The 13,013-nt window shown below is 40.0% G+C and overlaps 1 protein-coding gene across 5 annotated transcripts in view; it reads left to right on the top strand.

The window, feature by feature from the left end:
• Nucleotides 1-13,013, top strand: part of golga2 (golgin A2) — a 134,400-nt gene that overhangs the window by 76,833 nt on the left and 44,554 nt on the right. For 4 of the 5 annotated variants that reach the window (XM_062478459.1, XM_062478460.1, XM_062478457.1 and 1 more), the window contains 4 exons: nt 4,995-5,091; nt 5,262-5,353; nt 5,822-6,020; nt 12,636-12,803. In XM_062478459.1, the coding sequence (XP_062334443.1) occupies nt 4,995-5,091; nt 5,262-5,353; nt 5,822-6,020; nt 12,636-12,803 (556 nt within the window). The remainder of the gene's footprint in view (nt 1-4,994; nt 5,092-5,261; nt 5,354-5,821; nt 6,021-12,635; nt 12,804-13,013) is intronic. The other variant, XM_062478458.1, reaches the window with a different exon arrangement.

The raw sequence follows: 13,013 nt of genomic DNA, 5'->3' as shown, positions 1-13,013 counted from the left end.
CGAATAATATGATGTGTATTATTTAATCTTAATCTTAAACAAACTAGTTGATCAATGCAGGGGAATTATTTAGCCAACAGATGTCACCTCCAGTGATGGGAAGTAACGCGAAACGTTCCCGCAAGCAGGCTGCGTTACTGCGTTGCTAAACCGTGATTTTGTTTGCGTGAATGTCTCATGACAGTGCGTGTGTAGATCAACAAGAGATAACATGGCAGGGACGTGCACAGACATTTGGAGGGGCTATTGCTCTAACATAAGTTTTTTTTTTTTACTATTCACAGGGCATTTGTCATTATATCCATTACTTCAAAAAGTCACGTTAAAGTGGAAGGGTTTTCCCTCTCGAGCTTCACTCGCAGTGCACCAGCGTGAGAAGACAAACAATGTCATGTGACTGGGGGCAGAGGGCACCGCTGATGTTATGGTGGCAAAATAAATTTACACAGAACTGGATGATATCGCAATTTGATTTAACTTTACTAATGATGGGCTTATCGTATTGATGCAGCCACAAAAAAAAAAAAAAAAAAAAGTATTTAGGCTCTTTCTCCTGAGGGGCAGATCAGCCAATCAGGGCAAACGGCCTGTTGCCCGGGCAACAATAGCCCTTACCTGTGCATGTCCCTGTATAGAGTGCGGGAGAGAGCAGGACCATGCAGCGTTTAATGCTTGGAAAAAAGAGCACAAACGGGTTTATTTACATTAATTTTCTTTTATATAATTTTCTATAATGCTGCACACCATATACAGTATGTATACATGCACATTAAAATGTTTCCGTTGCTCTTCTTCTACACTTCTATTAGCTACACTAGCTTAGCTATAGAATCTTCAATTTTCAGCCAAGGTCAAATCATATATGACAGTGTCAAACATCGGCCATTCTGTTAAACAATTAAAATGCAAAGTTTAATAATGGATTAAAAATCGATATGCTCAGTTTAATAATGGGTTAACACGACAACGTGTCGCATATGTGATTCCAACATTCCAATTGAATATTTTCCGATGGACAAAAACTATGCGACAAAAGCTTTAGTGTGTCTTCAAAATGAACTAATGAGAAGGCTAACAAGTAACACTAGCATGATAGTAGCATTGCTACGAGTATTCTGCTAGGTAACTTAGCCCGGAAGCTAACTAAAGCTATCTAGCTACTGTTTCGGAAAAATAACTTGCGCTGTGGGGGCCGTCGGAAATATTTAGAACTCACGCATCTAAAGGTTAAACTGATGCTGTTGTTTCAGTCAGGCAGATACAAATCTACAGTGTCATATGTTTTCACATGTTCCTTGCGCAAAACTGTCAATGTAATAATGGCCCTGTCATTGTCAACCAGTGCAAATACCACACATGAAAGTGTTAACCCAATAATATTAATTTGGGGAGGCAGTGACCATTTACAGGAAAACATGGACGTTACTCAGGTGGGACAAGACGATTGCTCGCATGCGCAAAATTTCCACTAAGTTGTGATCTATTAATGAAAACCGGAGCAGAAAGTGCGTTTTATGAATCTGAATATTTTTGTGTATGCACTTGTCTTGTTTGTACTTTGGGGGGGTTTGCTTTAAAGAGTGTGTCCAGCGAGGAGGACCTTATAAAACTGCGAACAGACTGTTTGTAAGCACACTGTCAAATTTGCCAATTGAATTATTTGAACACTACCGTATTTTTTGGAAAATAAGCCGCATTTTCATTAAAAAGCACCCCACCAGAATGGAAGCTTTGTGTTTGTAAATCTGAGTATAAACCGCACTGGATACGGGAACAATGATACCAAGCAATGCACAAGTATAGGCGATCTTACAGCATGCCGTTGTGTAACACACTTCAAAAACGAAATTAAGTGCGTAATGTATGTTTTCTATTGCCCTAGAATTAACTAATATTTACCTTTTTAGATGCGTGAGTTCTAAATATTTCCAACGGACCCCAAAGCACAAGTTATTTTTCCGAAACGCTAGCTAGATAGCCTTAGTTAGCTTCCGGGCTAAGTTAGCTCGCATAATACTCGTAGCAATGCTACTACCATGCTAGTGTTACTTGTTAGCCTTCTCATTAGTAAATGTTTAAGCCATACTAAAGCATTTGTGGCATAGTTTTTGTCCATTGGAAAATATCCAGTTTGAATGTTCGAAATCGCATATATGCAACGTTACGCTGTGAGACCCGCATTCAAATGATCACATAAGTGCAACGCTACTCCTTAATGGGTTAAATAGCATTCTCGAAAAGTGTTTCTTCTGTTGTTTTGTTATAAAAACGAGCTATAAGTCGCTTCGAAATATAAACCACACCACAAGAAAAATGTTAAATCGGGGTATGAACCGTGGTTTTATTTCCGAAAAATACGGTATTTAACTAGAGGGTAGACTTTCTTGGGAAATTGTGTGCTTGCGTCCGTTGCAGATGGGTCAGTTTTTCTAACTTAAATTTTACAACTAATATTTAGGTATAATTTAAATAGGTATGCATACTTATTGTTTAAGAGGATTGCATAGATTACAAGGATTACATTTGTTGCTGCTTATTTTCACTCCAAAATAATAAGGGTGAAGGGTATAATTCTCTTCTCATTTCCCTGAGATTCTTCTAGTGATATTTTTAATCATTTACTCATATTGCATTCATTCATTAACAAAGACCCCAAGCTCATTCTCAAGCTGATTTACCGGCAGTATCTCAGCTGCAAACTGAAAATATGCCTCCAAAAACATAAATAAGCTTGAAATCTAGTTTTGGAAAACTGGCTAATATAACAAATTTACTGGAAGCAATACTTGACAGTAACAACATCCCTGGTCTGAAGACTTGGCGCTCATGTGACCGGCTACCCACGTTGTATGTAGGAAAAAGCACATTCAACTTTGTCAGCTTCTCTTATACTCCCTCTATATCAGAACCTATACTCATTGATCCTGGTCCTTGGGCCTACTGTAGCCCTGTATGTTTTTAGATGTTTATCTGCTCCAAATGACTGGGTTGTCAAAACAAAAGTTGGAAGCAAGATACCACTAATAAGTGTGTCCTTTGTGCACCTCCCCTCACCTGTCACTGGAGGTCAGTTACTGCTTTTGTTGGTAGCCAACTTCCACTGAGGGGATTGTTTGAATGCGCCGGAATTGACAAATATTTCTACATTACCTTTACATTTATGCATTTAGCAGACGCTTTTATCCAAAGCGAGTTTTACAAAAGTGCATAGGTCACTGATCATAACAACGAGATAGCCCCAAACATTGCGGGTAGCCAAACATGAAGCATACATTGTGAACAACCAAATAAGTGCCAAAGGGAAGAACCATAAGAGCATGTAGTTAGACAAGTTACAATTAGACAGCTAGAACCTCAAAAAGTGTGTGTGTGTACCTGTGGAGAAAAAAAAAAAAGCAAGCAACAATGTATTTCACAGCGAGTACAATAATTTTAAGACAGTTACAACAAACCAACAATAGCAACAAGTCTCTCAATAAGAGTCATTGTGATCCTGGAGGAAACTAACATCAGGTCCAGCCAATCATTCCTAAGTGCTGTTGTACTCCCGTAACAAGTGCGTCTTGAGCCTTTTCTTGAAGGTGGGGAGACATTCAGTGTCCCTGATGGAGGTGGGGAGTTGATTCCACCATTGGGGGGCCAGACAGGAGAAGAGTGTGTTGTGACCGGGCGCTCTTGAGCCTTGAGCTCTATGTACAGTGGATATAAAAAGTCTACACACCCCTGTTAAAATGCCAGGTTTTTGTGATGTAAAAAAATTCACATTAACAATTCACAAAAGGTTCAATTCAATTAAAGGTGGAAAAAGTTCTGACATGATTTATCTTTGTCTCATTTTTTTACATCACAAAAACCTGGCATTTTAACAGGGTAGACTTTTTATATCCACTGTATATTTGAGACTACACATTCATAGATGTAGGCCTATGTTTCAACTATATGGAAACAGATTATGAGGTCAATCGGATTAAATGAGCAAAAACTAGGCACAATTTTCCCTCTATCCATATGTTTTTAGTGCAGACGGGAGAGAAATGTCCGTGGAAGGCTAACTAGCTAGATAGAGCGAAGGGCAGTTTGTAACACTCAAAATGGACAGTGGCGTACAACGTTACAGTGAGCTACACGTACAGGTATCTAATGATGTTTTTATTATTGTTGCTTGTTTTTTCTACAGGTACACTTGCACTTATAGCGGTTCATGTTGTTTAATTGTAACTTGTTTAACTACATGCTCTTATGGTTCTTCCATTTGGCACTGTAATCTAGAGTTATGTCATAATAATCTAGAGTAATGTCATCATAAATCCTAACACGAACATTTATTTGTGAGGCATTTTTATTATTTTAACGATTGAAAACAAACTGCTGTCGTATGTGTTGTCCAACAGAGGCTAATGTCATGATGCTAACGCCTCACTGAAATTGCAGACAATAATATCTACTAATAATAACTAATAATATCAGCGTATATATGTATTGTAAATTACATTTCAAGCAAATAGTTATCACCCTGGCTTTTGCCTGTGGCGTTTCTGCAGCTGTCTTGCAGTTTTAGGTTGTTAGCTATCTCCCAGAAGTTAATGAGCGCACAGGTTTGTTACAAGCTAGTTAGCCACTGTTAGCTTCACTTTTCGCCACAAAAACGTAAAACAAACCTAAACCGTGCAACGGAATGTAAAATCCAAGCAAGCAATCGTGACCAAGACGAACATTTTGACAGCGACTTTATCTATGTAGTGCAAAAATGAGGGACGAGTTATGGTGGGAAAGAAATAATAATAAATAAACATGTGAGATCACACCCAATAAAAGCATTTATACTTAAATGAGCGATTCAGCATTTTTCCAGAACAGTACACATGTAGCAAACAACTCTGAGGATTTCAGTGTATTTTAGCCAACCATCTTAGAATGCCTGACATGGAGGGTGTGTGTGTGTGCGTGTGTGAGAGAGTCAGTTTGTGTTCTTAGATGTTGGTTTTTCCTGTCAGGAGTCTCTGGAACAGCTGACCAGAGACAACCAGCAGCTTAAGACAGAAGTGCAGGAGCTCAACAGCTCGACTTTGGCCACACCCCTCAGAGACCAAGGTTAGAGACCAGTTACTGTCTCTGTGTCATTATGATAATACAATGTTGTCTTTAAAACATTGTCATTGAGATGTTGTATGAGACAACATTCAGAGGGTGTCTACTGTGTGTAAAAGAGACTTTTCTGTATAAACAAGTAAAATAATGTTACTTGTGGGTCTGCCACACAGGAGACGGAGTGGAGAGCCAATTGCCACAGGAAGTCTCTCAGAAGTCCTCCACCATCATCCTACCAAAGGACTTTGAAAACCGGGAAGTGATGGTTAGGAGGACAGGCTACCCATTGCTTTGCATATACTCATTGCCAACATTTAGTATAACCCTAGCTGAGAAAGTTCCAAATATTTCCAACAGTCCTCACAGCGCAAGTTCTTTTTCCTAAACCGTAGCTAGCTAGCTGCCGGGATAAATTACCTAGCATTATACCCTTAGCAATGCTACTACCATGTTAGTGTTACTTGTTAGCCTTCTAATTAGTACATTCTGAAGCGTTTGTCGCATAGTTATCGGAAAATATTCAATTGGAATATTCGAATCACATATTTGGGATGTTACACTGTGGCGCCCTCTTTCAAATTCTCACACAGGGACGCTACTCCTTAAAGGGTTAAGTACCTATTGTTATAGATCCTGTTTTTCTTTCTCTTTTCTATTTAATCACGTATCATGTATTTTATTTATTTTTTTACACTTCCTGTCTGCTGAGTTTGTGTGGTGTGCACTGGCCCAGGTGGAGGTGGAGATGGAGAGGGATGAGATGAGGAGCAGACTGGAAAAGGAAACAAGCCTAGACACTCACCACCAGGCAGCAGAACTGAGCATAGAGCACCAACAACACAGTAACAGCCATGACTGCCACCTAGACTACAACCACTGTTTACATGACTATGGGCATGACATCAAAAAAAGAAATGATCACAAACATACAGGTGAGCAACAGATAGGGTTCCACAGGCTTTGGAAGATATTGAAAGTTGATAAGTTGTTAATAAAAATAAGTCCTTGAATGTTTTTGAGAATGAATAATTGAATGTGTGTTAAGTCAGTGTGTCATGGTTGCATAAGAATTCCATACATATGTTTTAAATTCAGCGGACCATTTGTGACACGATCTCATGAAGAGGGTCCGTATTTTCTGCTAGGAACGGATTTATTTTTATTATTTTACAGTTTTCCTTTTCTTGTATATTACAAAAGTTAGTGTTAAAGAAGTCACTCAATATGATAAACAACATGTTTAGGATCACTAAATACTCATAATTTGTGCTTGTTTACCTAAGCTTCCAGTTGAGCTGTGGGCACGTCATGCGTGATATACAGTGGAGCAAAAAAGTATTTAAGCCACCAATTTTCCCACTTAAAAAGATGAGAGAGGACTGTAATGTTCATCATAGGTACACTTCAACTATGAGACAAAATTAGCGGAAAAAAATCCAGAAAATCACATTGGAATTTATTTGCAAATTATGGTGGAAAATAAGTATTTGGTCAATAACAAAAGTTCATCTCAATACTTTGTTATATACCCTTTGTTGGCAATGACAGCGGTCAAACGTTTTCTCCACAAGGTTTTTACACACTGTTGCTGGTAGTTTGGCCCATTCCTCCATGCAGATCTTCTCTAGAGCAGTGATGTTTTGGGGCTGTCGCTGGGCAACACGGATTTTCAACTCCCTTCAAAGATTTTCTATGGGGTTGAGATCTGGAGACTGGCTAAGCCACTCCAGGACCTTGAAATGCTTTTACGAAGCCACTCCTTCGTTGCCCGGGCGGTGTGTTTGGGATCATTGTCATGCTGAAAGACCCAGCCACGTTTCATCTTCAATGCCCTTGCTGATGGAAGGAGGTTTTCACTCAAAATCTCACGATACATGGCCCCATTCATTCTTTCCTTTACACGGATCAGTTGTCCTGGTCCCTTTGCAGAAAAACAGCCCCAAAGCATGATGTTTCCACCCCCATGCTTCACCCCCATGCTTCCCAGCTCTCTGCAGGTCATTCACTAGGTCCCCCCGTGTGGTTCTGGGATTTTTGCTCACCGTTCTTGTGATCATTTTGACCCCACGGGGTGAGATCTTGCGTGGAGCCCCAGATCGAGGAAGATTATCAGTGGTCTTGTATGTCTTCCATTTTCTAATAATTGCTCCCACAGTTGATTTCTTCACACCAAGCTGCTTACCTATTGCAGATTGAGTCTTCCCAGCCTGGTGCAGGTCTACAATGTAGTTTCTGGTGTCCTTTGACAGCTGTTTGGTCTTGGCCATAGTGGAGTTTGGAGTCTGACTGTTTGAGGTTGTGGACAGGTGTCTTTTATACTGATAACGAGTTCAAACAGGTGCCATTAATACAGGTAATGAGTGGAGGACAGAGGAGCCTCTTAAAGAAGAAGTTACAGGTGTGTGAGAGCCAGAAATCTTGCTTTTTTGTAGGTGACCAAATACTTATTTTCCACTCATCTGCAAATAAATTCTTAAAAAATCAGACAGTGATTTTCTGGATTTTTTTTAATTCTCATTTTGTCTCATGTTGAAGTGTACCTATGATGAAAATTACAGGCCTCTCTTGTCTTTTTAAGTGGGAGAACTTGCACAATTGGTGGCTGACAAAATCCTTTTTTGCCCCACTGTAATTTGATTTGGATCACGGTACAGCCGGTTTTCCCTAGGCTATCTATAGCACGAATAGGGGGTCAATGGTCCCCTAATGATCGCTAGATGGCTCTTCTTGCAAGCAGCCAAGGCAAGGTCGAAAACTGAAGTGGCCTTAGCAGTGTTTCACCTACCATTATATTAGGGGGGCACCCGGCCCACCCCAATGGCACCCCCCGCCCCCCCCTGGAAGGTCAAGTAATTTTTTTTTTTTTTTTTTATAGTGCCAGATCACAAAATAAGTCATTTAAGGTTACCTTTCCTATAAAACAGGTCTATAGCTTGCTCTTTTATTAAACGAACTAAATGGCCTTATGTTATTTATCTTATTTACACGACGCCATGTCATTTCTGTCTCTACATGGTCGGGCCACCATGTCTTTACATGGTCGCACCCCCGTCCCCCACCCCGCCAAAGCTGTAAACCTAGGGGAAACACCGCTAGTCAATCTGTCATTCATTTCTGCGTTGATAGTCGGTGACTGTTTCATTAGAACGATTGTTGTCTAGCCCTTCAATCATTCAACAAAATGTAATTTATTAGAACTTTCGACAAAGTGATGCTCGTCATAAAACAGTCTTTTGGAGGCTATCAACATCTGGTCTTCCTTAAGCAACAATCAATTAATAAAATGTAAGTCACATCCTTCTCCACAATGAACTCCTGATCAAAGAACAGACATGCAGCTATCATGATCCTTCCTATCATCAGCTCACTCCTAAAACAATACAATCTGAATACAATGAGTTGAAACAGTCCCCTGAGACCTACTGTCTCAAAACGGTCTTTATTATCCTTCCATTTCACAGGATTAGCAGCTAAGACCACTGCATAATACTCCAGGGGGCATCCATCCCAAATGGTGAACTGTCTTTTGCAATGATTGCCCATATTCTGTTCAAAGAGTGCGTGAACTTAACAATAAGTTAAATTACATGTTGTCTTGAGCTGTAAGTATCAGAAGGGAATGCTCGGAACTGGATTTGAGTTGACAACTATGAAAGGACCTGAGACCAAATGCATTGATGCACGATGCAATCAATACTTGGAATGGGGGATGGATATCGCACCTTTTCAAACAGCCTGAAAATGCATTTACGGTTTACCAACTCAAAAAATAAGAAATCCTGTGCACAACGCAATGCCCGAGATTACCCCATTTATTATATTTAGTCCGTAGATGTAAAGGGAACAAAACATATTCTAAATTATCTGTCAGGCTAGTTGTAGTAGAGAAGCTACCTACTTGATTTATCAAATGCAACTTTTGTTTTACACAATGCGCTACTGCTCTTGCATTACCCGCCATCCACAATTGGAACTGGAGTCCCAATGTTACAGTAGGCTAATGGCCTACATAAAACCACAATAGACATTCGCAACCATATGATATTATCCACTGTATATTATACAATGCCTGTCTTGTCAGTTGTTAGCTAAATTAAATAGGCTAAGCATGTAATATCAAGTAAGCCTATATAATTTCTAGTGGTGGGCATAGATAATTTTTTTAAATCTAGATTAATCTCACTGTAATATTGGCATTAATCTAGATTAAAATGGCTCATTTTAATCTAGATTAATGCCTCCGCCGAAGGCATTCAGAATATGTGTGCTACCCCAATAATGACTAAAAGTAAGTCTTTGAGAACAGGTTTCTCAAGCCAGGTGGCGCATTAGACCAGGGTCACATCTCCTGTTTCCAAAATCCATCACAAACTGCTTGAGAAAGATGTTCTACTATTATAATTGGTGATGAAAATAAATTATGTTCAATAAGATGTACTTGTGTTTTATTAACTGTTTATTAGATTAGTTAGTTTGGCTGATAGAGCTGTGCTGACGGGCTTGCCTCGGTTGCACTCAAACATCGTAGTTTGACGACGACTCTTCCCCTGCGCTACATCAGTGCTTGGCCCGGCATTTTCCGCATTAGCTAAGGGATGCTTTGCGTTTAGGTGGTATTTGAGACTGGAAGAACTCCTACAGTACAATAATTCAGCATAGCACAAGGTGCAAACAACCCTAGTCTTGTCGAGGTTTCCATTGGGAAGCTTCTTAAAAATACATTTTCCCTGAAGCAAGCCAGGCGGCTTCATAGCTGCATCCATGTTAGCACGTCAGGTTTGATGTGATAATTTCATACACAAGGCATACACACAGGTTCTAAGACTCGTTCTCGCCCCCTACAGTGCAATTCGGCTAGGTATACATCCGCGCTAAAATATCAAGGTGAAAGTCAAGCTTGCGGCCCACCACTAATAATTTCCTAACTAATTACACTTGGCTCTCATTTTGGCAATAACCTTCTTGGACCTTGCCCTGAAAATAAATGAAGTACATTGCATGTTTTGCCAGTATAATTGGATCTAATTAGACCATTGACAGTTTATGATGTCCCTGTGTGTTTCTACTTTTGAGTGGGGACAACAACGCGATCAGTCAATTTGGATAATTTTGGGCTACTATATACCAACTGCAGTCTAACCCAATATAAAAGTTTGTGACATCTTTCAGCCAATAAACTATATTTTGCTGAATGATTGAAGGAATAGACAACATTGTAATTAAATAATCACCAACTAACAACACGGACATGAATGACAGATTGACATGGCAAGTTAATTTTCCGACCTTGCCTTAAGCTTCGTGCAAGAAGTGCCATCGAGCGATCATTACGTGTCAGTAGAAACATCCCTGTCTGAAGGTTCATTTGACCCCTAACTGCGCTATAAGTAGGGGGAAATGGCTCAGCGCTTCTAGTGTTAAACAAAGTTTAGGCAACTAGCCCTAGCATAGAGGCCCAGTTTCAAAATAAAAGCTCCAGAAGAACAAGACCCAGTTTTATAATAAACGCAAAAAAACAACTATACTGTAAGCCATATGGAAATTGATTTTTGGCACCCCCTTTTAGACAATTTTCAGATATTTTTACAAACTTAGTTCAACATTAATATCCACAAAGTTGGTGATGTTTGCATGAGCGATTTATGTCACCGATTTATGGCCAAATTTGCATCAGACCCATGCATATAATTGGAACTGGTGGCACCACCTATTGAGAGATTTTGAAGTAGTTGTTCAACATTGTTATGAAACATCCTGTAAATTTTGTAAAGATTGGAAAAAAATGCCTGATTCATAGTCTGACTTGTGTTAATCAACGCACATTTCTTGCATTAGTAGTGCACCCTATTGGTTAAATTGAATGAAACTGTGAGCGTATGTTTCTGGTACTGATGTGGATACAGTTTTTTTGTTAATTATCCCATTATTGCTCAACACTCCCCTTTTAAAGTTAATTGGTCTATCTTGAAAACAAAATAAAATATTAACAAGATTCAGTTTTTGAATCCTTGGTCCTTTGTTACATTTACATTTATTCATTTAGCAGACGCTTTTATCCAAAGCGACTTCCAAGAGAGAGCTTTACAAAGTGCATAGGTCACTGATAATAACAACAAGATAGCCCCAAAAACATTGCGAGTAGCCAAAACATGAAGCACATATTGTGAACAACCAAAATAAGTGCCAAAGGGAAGAACCATAAGAGCATGTAGTTAAACAAGCTACATTTAAACAACATGAACTGCTATAAGTGCAGGTGTACCTGTAGAAAAACAAGCAACAATAATAAAAACAATATATCACAGCGAGTACAAAAATTTAAATCAGTTACCACTAACCACAAGAGCAACAAGTCTCTAAGCTAGAGTCATTGTGATCCTTGAGGAAACTAACATCAGGTCAAGCAAACCATTCCTAAGTACCGTTGTACTCCCGGAACAAGTGCGTCTTGAGCCTTTTCTTGAAGGTGGAGAGACAGTCAGTGTCTCTGATGGAGGTGGGGAGTTGATTCCACCACTGGGGGGCCAGACAGGAGAAGAGCTTGTGTTGGGACCGGGCGGTCTTGAGCGGTGGGACCACCAGGCGGTTGTCTGAAGAAGACTGTAGGTGGCGGGTGGGGGTGTAAGGCTGCAGGAGAGACTTGCTGTAGTCGGGTGCAGTCCCGTTCACTGCTCGGAAGGTCAGTACCAGGGTCTTGAATCTGATACGGGCCGTGATAGGTAGCCAGTGGAGAGAGATGAGGAGCGGGGTAACATGGGAGCGTCTGGGTAGATTGTAGACCAGGCGGGCCGCTGTGTTCTGAATCCTCTGAAGAGGATTACCTCGACAGGTAGGATGAGATCCACTGGAGTGCCAGTGATGCCCATCTCAAAGTCTGGAGAGCAGGATCTGGTGGTTAACCGTATCAAACGCTGCACAAAGGTCCAGCAGAATGATGACGGATGACCTGGAAGCCACTCTGGCAGACTGGAGGGCAGTGGTGACTGAAAGGAGGGCAGTCTCTGTGGAGTGGCCAGTCTTGAAGCCTGATTGGTTGGGGTCAAGCAGGTTGTTCTGAGAGAGAAGGTTTGACAGTTGGTTAGATACAGCACGTCGTTTTTTCTAATTGATGGAAAATCCATCATGGTATATTTTTATGGTACAAAAGGCATTTTTGGAGTTTGACTTGTGTGTTCAATTTGAAGTCAAACCAACTTATGGTGTGGGGAGCATGGCATTTTAATTGTTTTTCACATTAATTATCTGGCCGATTGGGCTCAATTTTGTACATTGTATATTTTTTCTTGTGATTACTATTTTGAAGGATTGGTGGCAATGAAAAACATTATTGGCAAGTTATGTCAGTGTTTCTTTTTGTTATGTCTCAAACTCAAGCTTTTCACCCATTGTGGCTCTTAATGCACCTTATTGTGGTTGAAAAAGGAAATGAAAAAATACTCTTGTCATCTGATTCTGAAGGTTGCCAACCCCTTAAAAAAGAAAAAATATGCAGGATTTGGTGTTTGATGATTATGTAAACCTAACCCAGCACCACCTCTTCTCCCTAGACTTGGAAGGTGGAGTCCCAGTAGAAGTCTATGAGGCATTGAGGGTTTCTACAGAGAAACTTCAGATGCGCTTCACCTCCCTAATGCAGGAGAAGGCGGACCTGAAGGACAGAATGGAAGAACTAGAGCACCGCTGTATCCAGCTGTCTGGAGAGACTGACACTATAGGTGAGACACCATTAGGACTGGGCGATATATAAAAAAATATATCTCGATATTGTCAATGTTTACAATATTCGATGTATATTGCGATGTTTTCATTTGCATTTAAACAATAAAACATGATTAAACAATTTAGATAGAACAGCTATTGTTACAAAGTGCAAAATGTGTAAGCAGTTGCCATAACATGGTACTTGCAACTTGACAAAATGGACC

This window comes from Osmerus eperlanus, chromosome 14 (assembly GCF_963692335.1).
Source record: "Osmerus eperlanus chromosome 14, fOsmEpe2.1, whole genome shotgun sequence".
Lineage (NCBI taxonomy): Eukaryota > Metazoa > Chordata > Actinopteri > Osmeriformes > Osmeridae > Osmerus > Osmerus eperlanus.
Note: the sequence above shows the minus strand (reverse complement) of the source record. Positions and strands in the feature narration are given on the sequence as shown.